This window comes from Drosophila willistoni (genome assembly GCF_018902025.1).
Source record: "Drosophila willistoni isolate 14030-0811.24 chromosome 2R unlocalized genomic scaffold, UCI_dwil_1.1 Seg167, whole genome shotgun sequence".
Lineage (NCBI taxonomy): Eukaryota > Metazoa > Arthropoda > Insecta > Diptera > Drosophilidae > Drosophila > Drosophila willistoni.
In genome coordinates, this window is record NW_025814050.1 from 12508162 (window position 1) to 12529047 (window position 20886).

Below are 20886 nucleotides of genomic sequence, written 5' to 3' on the forward strand. Positions count from 1 at the left end.
TGTATATGGGATAAACGTGAGTAAATATACCTTCTGAGAGAAAAAAATGTGATCAAAATGAATCCTATCTACAAAGGTAAGGTACTTATATAAAGTAAACCAAGATAATCTGTTTTTAATGTATTAAATTAGAAAAAGTCAATTGTTTTGGATGATTTTCTTTAAAATCCTTAACCTAGCAGCTTAAGTTGTAGTGTTTTTTGTTATTCCCTTAAACGCAATTGACTATTGTAGTTCAATTAAAGGTATCGATTGTGGTTAAAAAAAAAGTTCTGTAAACTGATTCTTCAATCTAAGGTTTGCATTTCCTTTTTGAATTGGTTTTCTTTTTCTCTCCTTGTTAATGAATATTCAAAGAATTCTATGGGATGGCATAGGACAGCATGAAAAGAATTCTTGTCAATGCCAACTAAAATGCTTTTCCTCACTCACTTGAGAAAGTCACCAGTTGATGGCCTGAGGACAATTGCACACGGATGTTGCGTGGCTCGCACAAAGGGATAAGGCAGTCGAAATGGCAATAGTCTTGTGGTGGCCACTCTTCTTCCTGCTGTGGTGTGTGTAGTCTGGCCATCCGCATCCACATCCGCATCCAGTTGCGCATTGCAATGGGGGCAAGTGTGCGGCAAAGTGAAGCAGAAAACTTTTACGGTGCAATGATGAAAACAGAGAATGCCCGGATCTGAGGTAATTGTGGTTGCAGTCGCCATCGTTCTTTGTCGCCGTCGCCGTCGGAGTTGCTAGAGTTGCCAACGTGTGGCTTCGCCTGCCTGGCACCCGTATTATAATTGATACACTTTGTCTATTGTAGTTTCCTTTCTGCAGCACAGTATAGTTTTTCCTCTGATGCGGCTGCGGCTGCTGCTGGGCCTTTTGTGGTTTATAACTGAACTGTAATAAAAGGAGAAAGGAGTAACATTTTTGTAAATAAGCCGAAACCGAAAAGCCCAAATGTCGTTTGTCTGTTGCCTGGTGGTTAGCAACAGCAGCCTTTGCGGCAAACACAAAAGTGCGAGGATCTTATATTGGGCCAATATGAGGGAAAAGTGGGCACACATTAAGACAACCAGCATGACATTTGCGGTTAATACTGCGTTGCTACATCTTAAAGAAGATTTGCCTACTACTTAAAAAAGAAAAGAGGTTAAAATGGTTTGTAAAATTGGAAAATTCTTTAAAAACTTTAGCTGGTTAACTTTAGTCTATTCTGGTTCTGCAAACTATAGATTTACTTTGCTTTTGCAAAAGTTCTTCTGCTTTTTTTGCATAATAAACAAATTTTAGAGACAATTTTCGTGCAAATCCAGCACCTTAAGAAAAAAATCTGTATTAAAGTAAATATGTACATATACATATGTAAGTATAATTAAGGGCCCTAGGTTATCAATACTTCTAAAATTTAGCACAGTTTTTCGTTATGATATTGTCTTAAGACTAACTCGATTAGTTGAACAAAGGATTTGATTTACTTTTTGTTTCTTTCAAAGGAAACATGGTCGATTCTTACTGATGGGATTGAATATATCCAAAAATCATATACAAATGCATATTTTAAATCAATCAAATATAAATCTTAAAGTCTTTACGACCCAAGGATTGGTCTACATTGCCTTGAAAATTTTAAATTGTTAAAAAATAAATTATCGCAGGAACTTGTATGCAAATCAATTAATCCTTATGCCTGTAAATGATCCAGCTAAAATCTTAATATCATTCTAAAATCAACCGATAGCTTAGCAATAAACAAATAATATTCCTTTTATTTTGAAATTAAATTAAATTTACTTATTTACAAAAAAATTTTATATTCTTATAAGTGAAATAAATGCATTAAATTTTAATTAAAAATTCAGAAGTGTAAGAGATCGTTTTTTTAAGGGACATACTTAATGAGTTTCCATGTTCTGAACTCTTAATGTTACCATGAAAGTCCTTAAACTAAAATTCGTATACATATTCAATAAAAAAATTCTTTATATCTCTACTTGATTGTTAAGTTTTGAAAAAAAACATTGCACGTAGCCAAAGAAAAATATTATATTAAGCCTTAAAAAAACTGTAAAATAAAGTAAAACATATTTTAGATTCCCTACGAAGTTTATCTGATCAAACTCTTAAGGATAAACTTAAGACCAAAAATAAAAAGCCTAAACAGCTAAAAAAAAAGAGTAATTAAAAATTTCCTTCATTTTTTATTTTGCCGCCAATCATATGGTTTTTCTCTCTTCCAAAAAAAGCCGGTTAGCCAAAAGACAAAGTGGAAAAGCAACAACAGAAAAACGTAAACAAACCGGCAAAATGAAAATTCACCCCTCCTCTCTGGGCGTTGTGTGGGGCGCAAACTCACCACAACTGTGAGAGCAAAATATGTGGGAAATTTCTAACAAAGGCGGCAAAGGTGCAGTTTCCTCAAAAAGAAGGCTAAAACTATGCAACTGCATGGAGAATTTCCCAGCTCGAGTTGTCTGGCCGCTTGAAACGTAATGTGTAACGCGACCAAGGAACCTCGAGGCGAAACCAGTTGGCGACGAGCCGTGCGAGCAGACGGTCGTGTCTTAGTGGCGAAATTAATGAAAAAAATAAACTAAGCAACAAACAAACAAATCAAACCAAAAACCCCAATCAAAGCAAACCACAGTCGAAGAAAAATGCTCTAAGAAGAAACCATAAATATTAAAAAAAAAAAAAAGTGTTAAAAAATATAAAAAAAAAATAAAAATACTAAAGGATTTACTTGATTCAATTAGTTAACCAATTAATCAAAAAAGGATAATGCTAATCGGTTGTCAAGTGAACTAAAAATTTTTTGTTTACAACTTTTGCGGTCAGAACGTGGCACTTTTTGGGGGTTTGTTGTCCTTTGCGTTAGCTAGTTTGTGTGTGTGCGGTTTCCCCTCGCTACTCCTCAACCCAAGGCGGCCGAAGGATATTTGTTTGTAGTTTCGTGCGGTGGTGGTGGTGCTGGTGCTGCTGCTGTTTCTGTAAAGTGGCAGCTATGGCAACACATTGCTAATCGATGACGTGACCACAAAAACATAAAACGCAAATACTAAAAAGAAAACAAAACCCAAAAAAAAACCCTAAACTAAACACTAAGGATAACACAAGGATAATGACCATAAACTGATTTGGTATGTGTTTGCCACCTAACGTTGTCCTTTTGATAAAGTGATAATTTATTTTTGATAGCCCAAGCAAGCAGATAACAAAACAAAAAAAGGCATGAACAAACAAGGACATTGAGATAAAAGCAGAAAAAGAAATTTCACCAACTTTCTATTTCTCCGGTGGCTTCTTTTCAAATGTGACATTTCAAGTTGAAGTTGACAAGCCACAAAACTTTCGACTCAAGAAAATTTGTTTGTCGCAAAATTTTTGTGTACGCTTGTTAAATAAGTTTTGCGAAGCAGCCAATTAGTGGGCGTGGCATTTGTGCAAAAATTAAAATGTTTACTTGGCAAACTTCCACCCAAAACTAATTTCATTTTCCCCGCCCCCTCTCCGTTTTCCACCCGAAAAGAAGATGACAGATTAAGTGGAGAGGTATTTTTGCCCCAAAAAATGGGTCAAAAAACGAGACGAAGGAGCAAGACAAATAACAACATAATTTGTTAGACAGGGATGGAGAGAGAGAGAGTGCAAGAGTGAGAGAGGGCGAATACTTTTGCAAACTAATAGCTAATAGATTAAATTGAGAGACAATCCAATTTATTTATGAGCGTTTTGGATTTTATTTTAGCAAATTTATGTAAATTACAGTAGAATAGAAAAAGTCTAGAGCCCAATTAGGAACAATATGAAATTTCATTCAGCGAAAGTTCAAAAGGTTATTTTTTCAATCTTAAATATTAAATATTAAATTTAAGTGAATTTATCATTAATATGTGTCACTAAACAGGTACATACATATATATATGTACATGTTAAAATGTTAGGAAAAATAATACTACCGCCTGTTTCACACTTAACCATTCAAATAATTGTAATTCCCAACAAGTTTTAGCATTACATTAGTTGTATGTCCATGCAGATTTAGCGTCTTGAGCGAAAGATGGTGATTAGAGAACTTGATTGTTAGTTTCTGAAATAGTTTCTGAAAAATCTGGAGCTGCGAATACTTCAAACAACAAGAGTATTTACACAATGCACTTAATTTTTAAAGGGAAGAAAATTAGTTTGTTCTATGAAGAAAACTCTGTGAAAATAGAAACGAAAATTGAATTTGGGTAATGGTCAGCTTATTAATTATGTGAAAATACACTTTCAGTATTGAACGTCTTTACTGATCAACATTATTCTTCATTCACCATATAATATGTTAATGGAGTAAATTAGAAAAATTGAAATCTCATTTTTCAAATTATTGATATGCGGTGTCATTTCTCGTTTTTTTTTTATTTTCATTTTATTCAATAAATTCTTGTCTGTTCAGAAGTTTATTGAAACTGCTGTAAAAGCCTTTTTTCGCACAAACAAGAAAGTTATACTACTAATTCAGATTTCTTAATAGAACTCTTCCACTTTTTATTGTGATAAATTATTTTCGTATGGCACTTAAATAGGTTTGACTAGTTAGTTTGTTAAGTTTTTCCCAAGCATTTTCTTAGGTATTTTAAAATATTTAAAACTGAAGAATGTATTAAAATTAAATGAAAGATGCATGAAAATACATATATACACAAATATACTAAGGTATAATGTAGCCAAAGGTAGCGAAAAATATGTATTTCAGGCAAGAGTTTATGAAATGTGTTCCATCCGTTTGTCATTTGCAAATATCCTAACTATATCAACATTTCGTTTTGATACATGGAAATTGAAAGTTTAGGTCTCTGATTCAGGCAATTAAAGTATGATACGATTATTGTCTTATTGTACGATTTCTGAGTGACACAAAATATTTGAATATTCTACAAAAATAGCGTTTGTTCGTTTAACGTTTTTTCTTGTTAATTACATAAAAACGTTAACCACCTGGACAACAATTAACTAACTTTAAAATTATTTAAGCATCAGAAGTAGTTGTAGTAGTAGTAAGTATGGCAAACCTTGAGTATAAGCATTAAAGACGTAATCGTTATTTCCATATAATAAACAAAACATAAAAGAACTTTATTTCAATATAGTAAATATTTGCGCTCAGTGCATTAAATATTCCAAATAAATAATTAAATTGCAATCTGAAAAGTCGTCAAATTATTTTAAAAAAAATTTTGTTTTTCTAAATTGGTTCAATTTATAAAACTGCAATTCATCTTGATAAAGAAATTAAAAAAAATATTTCTTTATTTAAACTCAATCCAAACAAACCAAACGACCTTTAGGCCAAATCACTTTGATTTGTGGTTTTATGGAAAATAAATTTAAATAAATCTGCCTACAAAATATCGATTAATAAGAAATGCATGGCCAATGATATGTCAATTGACGAATAAACTATAGAAAAGAATAATATGCCGCAGGCAAAAAAAAAAAGATATTTTTCTTCTCTGCAAGAGGATAAAAAATTGATGATAAAATTGTTGACTGACTTTGAGATACCGAGTAAATTTGATAAAAATTTCATAAAGTTTGAGTAAAATTCCAAGAGATTCAAATATGAAGTATACAGATAGAAATATACTTTATCCTTTTTCCTCTGCCTCACTTCACATTTCACTGACTTAAATAAAACTTTTTACCCTTCCGGGCATTGGGTATAAAAATAAATCAAACTAAATGTTTCTTGAAAAATTTAAGTGATATTTTTTTCAACCCAAATATTAACATATTCAAGTACTTGGGGATTGACAAATGTCTAAAGTGGAAAGTTCAATTTGCTCCCAAAAAAAAAAAATTCAGAGACAAGTGAATGCAATAAAAGATATGACAAGTAGAAAGCAAGGACCTTGAATGAGAAGACAGGATGGATGGCAAAAGCGAAAAAAGGCAATAACAAACAACAAATTTTCAGCAAGAAGCTTGAGAAATTCAAACAAACTTTATCTCAATGTTGTTTGCGACTTGAATTAAATACGCCCACACACACACACACACACATACACACTCGCACACATTCTTACATCCGCGCATGCAAACACTCAAAACACACACACACATACACACATGAGAGACACAAGGCCAGCGGGAGAAAATAAAATGGGAGAAATGAAATTACAACTTGCATCCTTTTCTCTACATTCCTTTCTTTATCTCCTGTTTTTTTTCTTCTTCTTTTTTTTTATTTTGTTCAAGGAGGCTTCAAAAAGAATTGTTTGGCCAGTGCAAACACGAAAATGGCTTAAAGAGGCTGAAATATAGAAAGAGAAAAACATAAAACGGAAATCAAGTTAAGTTAACGCATTTTTTTCCACAGTTTTTGCTGTTTCCCTTGATGCATTTAATGAGCAGGGACACAAATGAATGTCAAAATAAACAGCAAACAACAAGAATAGCAAGACAGAAATATTGCTCAAAATTTGCAAATAAAATATTTACTTACATACACGTCAAACAAGGCAACAAACAACTAAGGAAAGAAAGCAATCAACAACTAACTAAAACAGGTTATCCAACATGAGGAGAAGGAGCATATGAAATATGCAAGACTCATGCAAAAAGACAATCCTTTGACATGTTTTATATGATAAATAAAAATAACAAAAACTTATGCAAAAACGACAAACGCAAAGACCAAGTGCTGAAAAGAAATTTTCTTTAAGATTCTATTTGGAAAACTTGAAGAAAGAAAACATGTTATGATTTTTACTTGAAGACGGTTACCAAGGAAAAATATCTTAGAGAAAGTAAATAAAACTCTAGAGTTTTTTCTTTAATACAACTCAAATTTGATTTCGAACCAGTTGGCAATTTTCACATTTTTATTTATGTTAACACTGATTCAATGCGTTTTTTGAACGTTTTCTATTTATTCAATAATTGTTGGGTATATTATTTGTTTGCTAAATTTTCAATTGTCATCGAAGTCGACAGTGTTAAGTTTAGCCACCAATTTGATACTTTCAATTATAGAAAATTATAATCAAGAATATAGGAATCAAATTTTTGGCGGCTAATAGTTACATCTATAGCTCTGATTACACATCGCAGATCCTAGATTTGGATTCTAAATACATCTATTTAGTTGTAGTATTTTTATATATTTCACACAATAATTTGTAAAAGAATTAGGTTTCAAACTCTCTACAGATTTTCAAGAATCTTTCTTCCTTTCGTTCCAAAAAAATTTCTAGGGTTATTCAAACAAACAAATCAAACGACAACAGTTAAGTTTTGCTCAATATTTTGCAGCTAGTTATCTGTTAAAGCTAATTATCCAGCTATCTGAAATTCAAGTATTGTATATCATACAAAACATTACTCTTTAAATAAACCAAATCGACTTCATTATCACATACATATTAAATATTAATAAGGGAGTCCGATGTTGGTTATAAAGATACCTAAGGAATATTGAATACAAATTTTAGAATATTATGTCATTTAAAGCACTAAGTTCTTAAGACTAGTATATAGTTTGGCCTGCAATTCCCTAACTATATTATATAGTAAAAATTTCATAATAAGAACCAATATGAGACGTTCTAGTGCCTTAAATTCCAGAATAGTGATAATAATTTTTAAATGTAAAGGTTGATGCCTTTAAACATTTAATGAAATATATAACATTCTTTTAAACTTTTAACCCAATTATTAACTTATAGACTTGGTGCAAATTGAAATTTTGCCAGATTTCTACCCCAGATGTGACATTGGCATCCTTTGCCAGGACATGCAAAGCCCGCACAGAGCGTTGTGTTGTTGTGTGTGGCTGGTGTGCAAATGTGCCACCAACTTCAAAATAAGTATGTTTTATACTGTGCCACAATAACAACAAGCAACAGCAACAACAACAACAACAAACAAACAAGCAACAACAACAAAAACAACAAGTTCGTTGTTCACTGCGGAAGCGGAAACTTCAAAGCACAAACACTTGGCTTTATGAAGCTCTTGAGTGGTGGCAGAGAAGCGGTGAAATAAGGAGCAAAAGGATGTTGTACTCCCACCACACACACACACACACATACACCTGGTGGCCCACCATTTGCGTGTGTCGTCATCTCTTGAATTAATTCACGCACTGGAGACCCCCACAGGCGGCAGGCTCAGTTGCCTGTTGCCTTCTTCTTTTCGAAGGTGGTTGATGGTGGTGCTGCTGGCTCTGGTTCTCTGGCATCAGGCCCAGCAGCCGCTATCCGCCAAGTTGTCAACTCGACTCATTTCACATTTTTTTTTTATTTTGGAACCCCTTCAGGGTTGTCACCGGTTTTCTTATTAATTCACTGACTGAGCGGCACTTCTCTTTCTCGTTCATCGTAATTTATATCCTGTCTTTTGCCGCTTGTTCTGAAAAGGACAATAACAGCTTTTTTCTTACCTGCCAGACGTCATCTCAATGTCATTCAATTTTTTTCATTATTAAAAATTTATACACTTGATTTTAATTTGTTTATATTAAAACAACCTCAAGTGTGGCAATAAGGAATATGAACAATTAGTTAATAATAGGATCTCAGCGAGTTTCTACATGTTTTGTAAATATTTAAAAACGCGGCTAAACCATTTTAACTGATTATCTATTTATTGGCAGTTAGACACAAGCCAATTTTGCTTATAAAAAAGCCAGTTAGATGTATAAATTTCTGTATTTTCATATGATTCTTGATTCTTTTTGGGATTTTCTTTCTGCTACTATCAATTTTAAGCAAAGAGTCCTTGCTTGAAATATTGCAAGGACTCTCGTTAATAAACTAGTTAGATCGAACAATAAAAGTTAGTAAACGACAAATTAGATCAAGTATTCCATATTTCTATGGTAATATTACCATTGGGATTCGTACTATATTAGATAAGCTGGTAACTGCAATAAACAAATGCCACGAAACATTATAACACCGACTTTAAATTCTGTTTAAAATGACCAGCAGTTCGCTAACTAGATGCCAGTCAGTTTTAGTGGTAATGGCTAATTCCTAATTGAATGAAAGACATCAAAGACAGATACATAACATAGAGCTACATCGTCACATAGGAAGTCACTTCGAAGACGAAGGAGTCTATTTTGATGATATGCGCCAAGGACACAGAGGCCATCAAGTGATAAAAGCTTAGGCCATCATATGCATGCACTTGAGATTATTAACATCGTCTCCAAGTTTTGGCAGCACTTTTAAAGTTGCAGCAACACATGCACATCATTGTAAGGTGATAGAGATAACATGACACCTTCTGGCCAAATGAGCAATTCGATAGTTTTTTGTCGAACCACCCATAAAGGAGAAACTTAAGCTTACACCTTAGCCAAAGTTGTCAAAAGACAGCCCCTAAAGAAGTTTGATTAAGAAATATGTAAATATTATAATAAAACTCTTAAACTTTATAAAAATTGTGCTGTCATTACCAATCACTGTACTATTCTAGGCCTAAAGACTTCAACATATCAACTCTTTCGGCTTAAATAACAATTTGTTGCCCTTTAAAGTATAGTTAATTCTTTTGAAAGTTTGTCAAAAACCATTTAAGGATTTTTACCTCCAATGAATTGAATTGAACTGAACTCATGTATACCTAAATGGCACAATCTACAATGACTTTTATGTTGAGCTCTGAGTCCACATTGTGGTCATAAATAATGACAGCTTTATGCAATTTTATTACATACTTTTTATGTGCAAATATAACCAACAGGAAAGTTACCACGAAAAAAAGAACCAAACAACCAAATCTTGAGAATAAGTGTCTCAAAGACGAAAGTGAAGAGAAGAAAAAAAAGAAACGCAAAGAAAGAAGAATGTGTAGGGAAAGAAGCAAAACACTTTCACTTTGTGCCCATTTAAGGTCGTGTTTCGCTTTGGTACGTGCAATAAATAAGCGACTTATTTATGCCCCTCACTCGCACACACACAGGCACACTTACACACACTCACTGGCACACACATGTTGCCAATAATAAGTATTTGGGTTAGTAATACCATTTACGAGGCAAAACAAACATAAAAAAAAAATCTCGAGCACACATTTATGCTGGCTAAATCCGTCTCCAATGTAAGCTCTGCAAAAAAAAAAGAAGGAAAGCGTAGGGAAAAAAAAGCAAAACCTAAATAACAACAAAAACAAAAAAGAATGTGGAAAAATGAGGAAAATTAAAAAAAAAAAAAAAGAAACAAAGAAACTTTGGAGAGAGAGACAAAGGAATGAACGTTCGTCTATTTAACTAACTGTGCATAATTCATAATTTAATTAAGAACTCAACGAAATGAAAAAAGTTTACACGAGGGACATTGACGCTCTGTGTATGGGCGAGTGTGTGTGTGTGTGTATGAAGCCCTGCCACAGCTGTTGATGAGGGGCTACCCTTGTTCGTGGCATAAGTTTAGGGCAGGTGCCATCGGGTAGAGAGCAACATAAACACTGGCCATGCCACAATGGCATGAAGTCAAACGAAGCGTCAAGGAAATCTGCTTCAGCAAAGTGGCAAAAGATTTGCTAAGGCGATTACAGAATCTGGTCAAAAAGCTTAACTGCACGATTTTCAGTGTAAAAACTAAGAGAGGAAAGAGATATATACTTACAATATGTATGTGAGAGATATATTTATATATGTGCTAGTGTTTAAAATAAAAGCCATAGTCAATGCATTAAGTCTGTCCATCTATCTGGTTTTATTGAGCTCTGTCAACTTCATTAGAAGTTTACGAAAACACATACTTTTGGTTCATTAGTTCACTCATTAAGATAATTATTTTAATTAATGCTTTATCTATTATTACTCTTGACAATAATTTTTTTGGTAACAACTAAGTTTTTATTATGACCAGTAAACACACATTCTTAGTATTTGGTAAATTATTGCTTTCCATATCCTTAAGTCTTTAATTAATCGACTAATTTAGATGCTAAAGAATAAATGGGCACAAACAAACTTTATATTACTTAGTTTGTTCTTTACAAAAATAGTTCAATTTTAAATGTATAACCTGGATAGCTAATATTTTGTTATATTTTTGTTGCCTCTTTTATTTGTACTCAATCAAAGTCTTTAGGCATAATGCCAAAACAATTAATAATAGGTTACTTTTGTTTATATTTATTTAACTTTTTTATAGTCTTATCAAAACTTACTTGTCATAGGGAAGTTCGTTTATTTAATGTTAAATCTACATTGAAAATCATCCTTAAAGTCGTAAGTTCAGACACTAACCATAGAACACATAGATGGGACAAACTCATGATTTTTTGATTGCAAACGCTAGCCTAGTCATGGAACCCCAGAGAGCTTCGGGAAAACCCGAACGTTCGTACTCTCAATGAGAGCGTAAAGTGGGGAGAGGGCCAAGCAGCTACGAAAAAATTTCAGTCTAGCACAGACTACAGAACGACGAAGGCAGGCCTATGTCGCTTGTGATTTCGTTCTGTCTATGTATGTGTACACTCATCGGTACATGCTCAGGCTTCGTAGTGTGTGTGTGACGTGAAGTTGTACAACATCGCATTTCAATAGCTCGCTCGACAAAAATTTTTAATTTTCGACAAAACAGCAGCAATGCGAATTGGATGTGCCCCCGTGGAAAGAATATATAGAAATATTGCCATCTGCTTCGTATGTATCCCGGTGGCTGTGACGATAGAGTGTTCGCTTGGCGATCCGAATGTCCCTGGTTCGATTCCCATTTCGGAACCGACCAATATGGTTTTTTCTATTTTTTAATAAATAAATAAATAATAAATGAATATTATTCATTGAATAAAAAAGAAAAATAAAGAAACAAAAAATCCACAAAAAAAACAAAATTATAAAATAAAAAAAAACCTTATTTAAGCCGACGATTTCGAGTTGGGAACCGAACCAGGGACATTCAGATCGCCAAGCGAACACTCTATCGTCACAGCCACCGGGATACATACGTAGCTGATGCCAATTTTTCTTGATATTCTTTCGACAGGGGCATATCCTATTCGCATTGCCGCTGTTTTGTCGAAAATGAAAAATTTTGGTCAAGCGAGCTGTTGAAATGCGATGTTGTACAACTTCACGTCACACACACACTACGAAGTCTGAGCATGTACAGACAAGTGTACACATACATAGACAGAACGAAATCACAAGCGACATAGGCCTGCCTTCGTCGTTCGGTAGTCTGTGCTAGACTGAAATTTTTTCGTAGCTGCTTGGCCCTCTCCCCACTTTACGCTCTCATTGAGAGTACGAGCGTTCGGGTTTTCCCGAAGTTCTCTGGGGTTCCATGACTAGGCTAGCGTTTGCAATCAAAAAATCATGAGTTTGTCCCATCTATGTGTTCTATGGTTAGTGGTTCAGATTTAAAGAGGCACAAACAACAACTATAGAAAACTTTTGCCATGGCGGATTCCAACTTTATAAAATGTTTGTTTATATGAATGCTGTGTAAATTGTTGATAATGAAGTGAGCTTTTGATGCATATTGATCAAAGGATGTTGTTTCAATTAGCATAGAAAATGTTACTGCAAAGTCAATCACAATCAGTTGACCCTCACTTCCTTCTTCGCCATTCTCTTGCTCTCTCGCTACTGTTGCACTTAAACCACATTGTTGTTCCTGGACATGGCGGACTAAAGTTGCCTATCGTCTCTTTCGCACCTATCAAACTCTGTTCTTTCACTCTCATTCCCTCTTATACCCACTGCCTATCATCATCATCATCATCATTGCCGTCATCAAGCTACCACACAAAGGGCGTTCATTTTGCTTGGTCAGCTCTTCATTTGGTCAACTGCTGACAGCAACCGCCAGCACCGAGCGCCATTCTCCCACCAAAAGGGCCACCAACAACAAAAACAACAACAACAACAACACCAATACTGTTGGTGGTTTTATGTCGCCAGTTGGCTATCCCTTTTTCCCTATCCTCGCCTTCACTTAATTAACTTGCCTCACATCACATTCCTTTGAGCAAATTTCATTTTTATGCTCCCTTTTCGCTCTTGCAACAAAGTTAAATGCTTTGACTTTTTCTCAACTCAAAAGCAAAAACAAACAAGGAAGAACGAAACGATAGCTACTTTTCCAGAGTCTGACTAATTTAATTGGTTCGACGTGATGCTGTAAAATTTTGATCAGAATTATTAAGTCAACTGACAACAATTTGTGTGTCAATTTGAGGTCTCCAACAAAATTTTGCCCATTCTGCTGCAGTTCACAAAAATTTAATCTCAAATTATTAATATTTGTAATTAAAAATTGCAAGATTCTTAATCAACTAAATTTATAAGAGTTGATCTATGTATATAATTTATTATACATATAAAGATTAGTGAAAGGAAACTTGTGTTCCTATTCGAAAGTAATAACTGTAAAAAAATTGATTTTTTCTTTTAAATACTAAGTGTATTCATTCTAATCTTTGAATTTTAATCTTGATCTTTATGTCAAATATATTTACTTAAGTATTTCATCCAAGCAATCTTTAAGCAATCAATCAAAATCAAAAAATACTATATATTGGCTACCAAAAACACCAATCAGGACACAGATATAACGAAAGTTACACCCAAATAGTCTACATGACTGTAGAGGGTATACAAAAATCAATAGAAACCATATTCATAAGCCAAAGAAAAATATGTATGCTAACTAAGACTCTGCTCTACTCTCATTTAATGCCCTTAGTACCAAATCTGAAATCTACTTTTCTGGCAGTTCTCCCCCAAAAACCAAAAAAAAAAAAAAAACAAATCACGCCGCAAATGCAATAAAAAACCGAAAGGCCCACACACACACACACACACCCACCCCCTCAAATAAAGTATAACATAAACAACATCAAGAACTAGGACGAAAAAAACGGGCAGGGATGGTGGGGTACTGTTGGGATAGGCATCATCGGCATGGATACAACATCGATTATACAAGCATATCTGCAGGGGAAGGGGAGGGTGGTTGGGGGGTGTTAGTGCGAAGGGGCGGGCGGGGGCCGAAGTAGCATAAACTTCTTCTGGGCCTCCAACTCCAACCGATGTAAAAATGTTGCATACACCAAGGAGCCCAAAACATTTTGCACATTTTCCCTCTAGACAGAAAGGCCTTATTCTCTGGTAGTTGCTCTACGCCCCCGATTTCCCTTCTATATAGTCTCTTGCTGTTGCCTACGTCTTCTGCTTCTTACGTTAGCTGCTGCTTTTCTCGTAGTGGTAATAAAAGTTTTTATCGCTTTAAATGAAAATTTTTCGCTTCCGCTATGTGAATTTTTTTGTTCCCCTTATACTCTGGCAGTATGCTTACGTCTCTTTGGCTCACAAAGTATTTTGCTGTGCATCTTTCTCTCTCTCTCTGTCTCTCTCTCTCTCTCTCTCTCTCTGTCTCTCTCTCTCTCTCTCTCTCTATCTTCACAACTATCTCTCTTCTCAGTTTATTATTGCAGTGGTGCCTCCTGTTTTTGTTATTATACCCTTGCAAAATGGAAATATTCATTTTTGCTAGAAAACTAGAATGTAACCGACTTTAGTTTAAAAACAAGATCATAAGTTTTTGAAAAATATGCTTAAGGGGAAAAAAATGGCACTATTTAAAGCATATAGAAGGGTGAGTTAACTAAATTTCAAAAACCACTCTTGAGTCTTTCTAAATATGGATACTAATACTGGAAATCTGATTGATCTCTATAACTCATTGAATCACTGAGTAGTTTGTTATCCGTTCCTTAAGACGAATTGATCTAATGAAAATGATATAAGAGTATACAATTTTGGTACTCTTAGAGTAAGACAACTTTGGTCTGGGTTTTAATTTTAGTTTTTTTTGGTTTGCTTCTGTTTGTTGGTTGTTGGTTTGTGGGCGTGGTCTTTTTGTCTGTGTTTTGTTTTGTTGCTTACAATTGTAATTAAAATTGTGCAAACTTAAGTAAACGCCCGAGTGCCATATTTATGTGGGTGACTGTAATTGTTGTGGGTTGCTGTAAATGATACGAAAATTAACTCAATTTGCATGCAACAATGGAAATGAAAATGACAAACGCAAATTATGTGATAGTTAAAAATTAATATTGTTAGAAAAAGTTGCTCTCGAATTATTTATGCATGAAAATTTTATAAATGCAGCTTTAGTTACTTGCATTCTTAGAAATTTTGTACAATCAAGAAATATTATTCACGTATCAGACTTAATAGTTTTTGTTGTCTTTTTAAATTTCAAAAGTGTTTGTGTTGTTGAAGTTGATTAATTAAAAATCTTTTTTATTTTACTGCATCTTTTCAATTGAGTCCTCCATTTCCGCCAAAATCAATTTCCTACATTTAGTTAGCCCCATTCAATTTCCTCTTCTTGGGACAAACTTGTCAAAAAGTGTCAATAACAAATTAAAAGCAATTAAAATAAACTATTTCACAACATTTATGTATGTATGTTTGTTTCTATGTAGTGAAATTTTTGTACGCTTTTTTCATTCATATTTTTTTTTATGCAATTTGTTTGCAATTTGAGTTTGACTATTTATGCATGTTTGCTTTGCATTTTTGTACACAATTTATGCAACTGAGAGAAAATAGAAAATATTTAAAAATGCTGAGAACAGCAGAGAATGCAAATTGGAGGGACCCAAGCAATTTAAACTGTTTGTTAATTAATTCTGACAAACAGTGTGCAAATATTTGATAACACTGTGTGTATGTGTGTGTGTGTGTGGTTGTATGGGCAGGGCATACAAAACTTGAAGCAGAAGGCTTTTGCCTTAGAGTAGGCAATACATAATGAAGCAGACAATATGCGCGCGGGCGAGTGTGCGTGTGTGTGTGTTGTGACCGCGTGAAAATCGATGGCCAAAAATAAACAGAATAAGCACACAAATAAAGACACGCACACACACACACATAGGTGTACACATGTAAAAATAATTAACTTGTCTTTGACAAGACATATGAGTAAACACATTACAAAACTCTCACATTCTCCATCTCTCGGTGTGCCTGTCTATCTCTCTATCTCTCTCTTTTTCATTGTCTTGCTCTATCTTGGTAGTACCATGTTTGCAGTGTACAAATACAATTACCTCTAAGTATCTCTACCTATTCCACTTCTCTTGTATAGCCCTCATGCCTTTTTACCCTCCCCAACTGAAACACGTGTCAGACAAAGCATTTCCGCTTATTTAATACGATTACATGCCGACCCCAAAAAGTAGGCTACACAAAATATGTGTATTCGCCAGCTGACCAATAACTGAAACGTGATGCTTTCTCTCTCTTGTGGGTTAAAAGGAGGATGTCAAGAAATGTGTGGGGAGGGGGTGAGCTGGGCTTTCTATGTTATTATGGCTGGTTCAAATTAATTGACTTAAATCAATTTCTGACTTTGACGTATTCGGAAACATTTCTCGTTTTTGCGAAATGAAATGGATTTTCATAACTCATGCTTAGTCTTGGGCAGGGATGCAAAAGCATACAACTACTTTGCATTTAGAAACCTAAAAGATTTGCTTTCAATTGATTATAAAATTAAATATTAAGATTTTTTTACAAAAACTGTTTTTTAATTCTATCTAAATATAATGGTAAAATCCATTGCCTTCCAACCCTAGTTTTCACTGTGTCCGTCATGGACATCAAAAAGAGAAAGTGGCTCCAATTATTTAATACAATTTCTCAACTTTTACCTTTTTATTCTACCACGTAACACATTTGATCTTGAAACAATATTAATTTCGAATTCATTCTCAATTCACTTGCTATTTATATTCTTGCCCAACACAAAAATTGGTTACCATCTGGGAATTGAACTAACCATAACCATAATAAAACATAAAAATGAAAGAAAAATATGTAACAGAAATGCCAAAAATACATTTGGTCCCAACGTTGAGTATAAATTGCAAGACAAATATTGTTAAATAAATCTGCAAGCAGCACAGATTGCTTTAATAAATATTCGGACAGGCATGCGACATATAAATGTGTTTACTTGCCCAACAAACGATAAAGAGGAAGAAAAAGGAAGAGCGAAAGAGCGAGCTGCAGAAAGCAAGACGAAGAGGTTAGAAAAAAAGAGTACCGAACAAAAAAAAATTGTTATATAAGCAAAAGAAAATCAACGACAATTCTTGAAACACTTTTAAAACACATTTAGAGTAAAACGCCAAAAGAAAAAGAATGGGCAAAGACAAACGTTAGGGTCAGCTAAAGGCTAAACAACCAGGCAGGCGCCAAAAAAATGTAGCAAAAGGACGAGAAAAGAACAGGATTGTGCTGAAAGTCAAGTTAAGGCAACTACCACGTGGCGTATGCGCAATCTTCTTGTATCGCATTATATGAGTATGTATGTATGTATGTATGTTTGTGGGTGTGTGTTTTGTATAGCGCGTGCTGGCACTTAATCTTCTCCAGCTGGCACAGAGATGCAGTTACCGGATATGGCCAGACCATATATCCTAGCTACACAATTTTCAATATAACCGGCGTTAAGCGAACACAAAGAGCAAAGATAACCTTTTTGAGAGTATGTGGGCGTAACTCTGTCATTGTCTCCCCCGCCTTCATCCATTTGACTCTTTTTCTCAAATTTGAAATGTTGCTACTAGAGGGGACGCTATGCAATGTTATTTTAGTTTTTCTCAAAATGTGCATCAAATTTTTACAAAGTGCAGTATTTGCTACAAAATTTATCAACATGCTTTATAATGCTTCTTTATGTAAAATAAATCGCTTAATCAATGTCTTTGATATACTCAAACATCAGTTATAGATCACACCAATGGGAAATGAGTGGAATAAAAACATTTTGTATTCCATCAATTTCAATTTTGCAAAACAAAAATAGGAAACAAAAATCCATATTTTAAAAAGGAAGAGAGAAGAAACAATTGATTAAGAGAATTTTTTACCAACTGTTAGTTAAATTGAAAAAAAAATCTGCTTTTGTTTGAAAGCAGCATAATCATACATAGTTTGCGCTTTCTTTTCGGTGTTTGAGTTTTTAGCTTGCTTTAGCTTTTAGCCAAACAGACTTGTGTATGTGTTTTTGTGTCTGCGTGTGTTGTGCTTTTTTTTTTTGCTGCTTCTGCTGGAAAATCTCCACAGCTAATCCATAATTCCACCATGTGGCATTTCATTTCATTTCGAGCACATCACACATGTGTCAAAATAAACCCAAAAACTTGTTGGTTCCAGTTAGCTAGCTAACTCTGGATGCTTAGTTTGGGCCATTAAAACGTTCGTCGGACTACAGTGAGCACACAGAACTAAAGTGAAGAGAGTGATGAACGAAATCCCAGTCACATGCGACGTAAGCTGAGGAAAGCAAAAGCAACAACAAACTAAAAAAAAAAAAGATAACTTTTTGTGCTCTTTTTGCACATATATTTTTTGCGTTTTTGTTTGCAACTGCGAGTAGAGAATAAATATTTTTTATGGTAGCCGCAAAAGTGTGATGGAGCAGCCAGAAAGGGCAGATCTCAGGCAGGGGCGCAGAATGGTCTAGGGAATGGGTTACAAAAAGGATGGAGTGACAAGTTCAAAATTGAAACCACTGGACGAACAGTGCACGTCAATTAAGGCAAAGCACCATGGTAACACAAAAAGTGATTGGGGACAAAGAGTAGAGTAACCGAGTAAGGACAAACTGGAGTGAAATACTAGGATTTCGTAGAGCGCACTAACATCAACATAAATCCGACTTAACTTGGCCAATGGTCAAGCGAAAGCATAATGAAATTGCATTTGTCTTTTCCTACACATATGTACGTACATATAAGTAATGTTGGCCATATTGTTTCTAATAAATGCTATGACATAGTTTCAGTCACATAAAGATACAGGATTATCGCCGACAATGTAAGATAGTCAGAAAATATGACCAAAGGATTCAATCACAAAAGACTGTGTATTGGAAATTAGAATCTTTTCTCAAAATTACAAAGATGACATGAAATTACCACCCAACCCAACACCCTGTCAGGCTCATGTGAATGCAATAGATCTCTTGGTGATTCTGCTGATGATGATGCTTTTGTTGTCCTTACCGTAGCTACCTACCTATCAGCCGCTGCATTGTAAACAAACTTCTCCGTTCCAACGCCAATGCCAACTTCAATCCCAAACCCAACAATTGAGGTTGACAAAAACTGCATCGTGCTCTGGCAAAGGGCGGGAGAGAGAAGAATTGGCGGAGAGTACTTTGAGGTACAAGTTGGCTGGCATCATCATCACATTGTTGATGATGGCTATGGCTGACTGTTAGGGCCAGGGAATGAATTTAGCCTGAAAACAAGAAGCATGAAATGCGCACGAGCGGCTCAAACAGAATTGCCAGAAATATATAGACAGAAAAGGCAAACTGCAAAAGGGAACCCGAGAAGAAGGGAGAGAGTATTTTGGGGAATATTCAAGTTTTAGTGACATTGTCGAATATTTGTTTTTGTTGCTCATTCGATGTTGTTGAGTGCTTGATGAAACTAAGATGAACAGGAAGCAGTCACACACTGACAGAAATTTTATTCCATAGTTTTTGGTTTTGCTTTATTTCACACAAAAGTATGTACTTGCAAAGCACTAAAATTTGTCTTTAAATTAAGTGGCTTGATTCAAAGATGTCCTATTTAGTGGTATTCAAAAATGTTATCTTTCTAATAATCAATTGCAAAACAATCTTACTCCTTTAACAATATCCACCAAGTACTACCCTTAGTTAATTTTTTAAATTTTTTTAGTTGAAAATCTTAACTTTTTTGGCAGTAAATAACATTTGAGATGCTGAAATGTTTACCAGAATTGCCAAGCTCCACACCTAATATTGAAAAACATTAGACATTTTCAAACTGACAACCGTCAAGAGATATCTGAGATTTATTTTAAGTGATTTCTTCAAGTGTCAAGAGCGACAAACGTCATCAAATTGCTTGCACCTGAAACAGAGAATCACCGAAAATTTTAACTAGCGAAAAGTATGCCATAAAAAGCGTTACGTTTTCATGCTGAAAAGCCACGTCAACCGAACATCAACGCCAGAGCACGTCCTTCACCAGGTTTTTCTTCTTCTTGTTGTTGCCTTCTGTAGTTGTCGTTGTAGTTGTTTCTCTTTCTGTTTCTATTGCTGTTGCTTTTTTGGGTTTTTATGGCATTTCCGGTACTGCAACTTTGTGGAACTAAGGGAGAATGTTAAAGGGGACTAGACGAAAAGCGGCCAAGAGGTGGATTTGTCATTAACGTCGACCGTTTGCCGACACTGGTGTGTGTGTGTGTGTGTGTCGACATAATGTTGCAGATTTTTGAGATGGAGAAGGCAAATGGGAGAAGGCAGATGAAAGTTGTTCCCAGGTCTCTAGCTTCTCGAGATGACATTAATGAATGGGCCTTGTTAGGCAATGTGTAATCTGGAGGGTAATTATAAGCAGGTTTTGTGCTGGTTCGTTAACTGCTGATGAGACTGAAGTGACAAGGCAACAACGAACTGAGAGAAGGATTTTCCAAAGTTGAGAAAGTGACATGAAATGGTGTACATAGAAGATGAATGGCTAAATAATGATAATGACGAAACAACAACAAAACAAAATAGAATAGTCTTCTTATAAAAAAGTGAATGCCAATCAAAAATTGTTCACTTGAAATTGTAAAAATAAATTAGTTAATTATAAAATCATTCAGGTTCACAGCTCTTCTTTTCGGTCTTTAAAACAATTTCCAAAATAACTTTTACCCCATTCATGAACAGCGCACAATATTTTGAAGAATTTTCCACTTGCATTAAATTCTAATTTCTTTTTATGTTTTTATTCTTTGCAGATTGATAATTGAAATCGTTGAAAAATGTGAACAGGTAAATTGAGCTTGAATAACGGAAACAACAGCAGCAATAAAGACAAATCGGATAAAAATAGAAACAA

General features: G+C 34.6%; 1 protein-coding gene and 1 long non-coding RNA gene across 3 annotated transcripts in view; one reads left to right on the top strand and one right to left on the bottom strand.

Annotated features, from left to right (window-relative positions):
• Positions 1–20886, bottom strand: part of LOC6642073 (MKRN2 opposite strand protein) — a 59604-nt gene that overhangs the window by 1304 nt on the left and 37414 nt on the right. For both annotated transcript variants that reach the window (XM_047010529.1, XM_002064811.4), the window contains one exon: positions 433–891. In XM_047010529.1, the coding sequence (XP_046866485.1) occupies positions 433–710 (278 nt within the window). In that variant the 5' untranslated portion in view covers positions 711–891. The remainder of the gene's footprint in view (positions 1–432; positions 892–20886) is intronic.
• Positions 2607–20844, top strand: LOC124460173. Its single transcript, XR_006954111.1, has 2 exons — positions 2607–3131; positions 20786–20844. It is a non-coding gene; the product is annotated as an uncharacterized LOC124460173 (long non-coding RNA).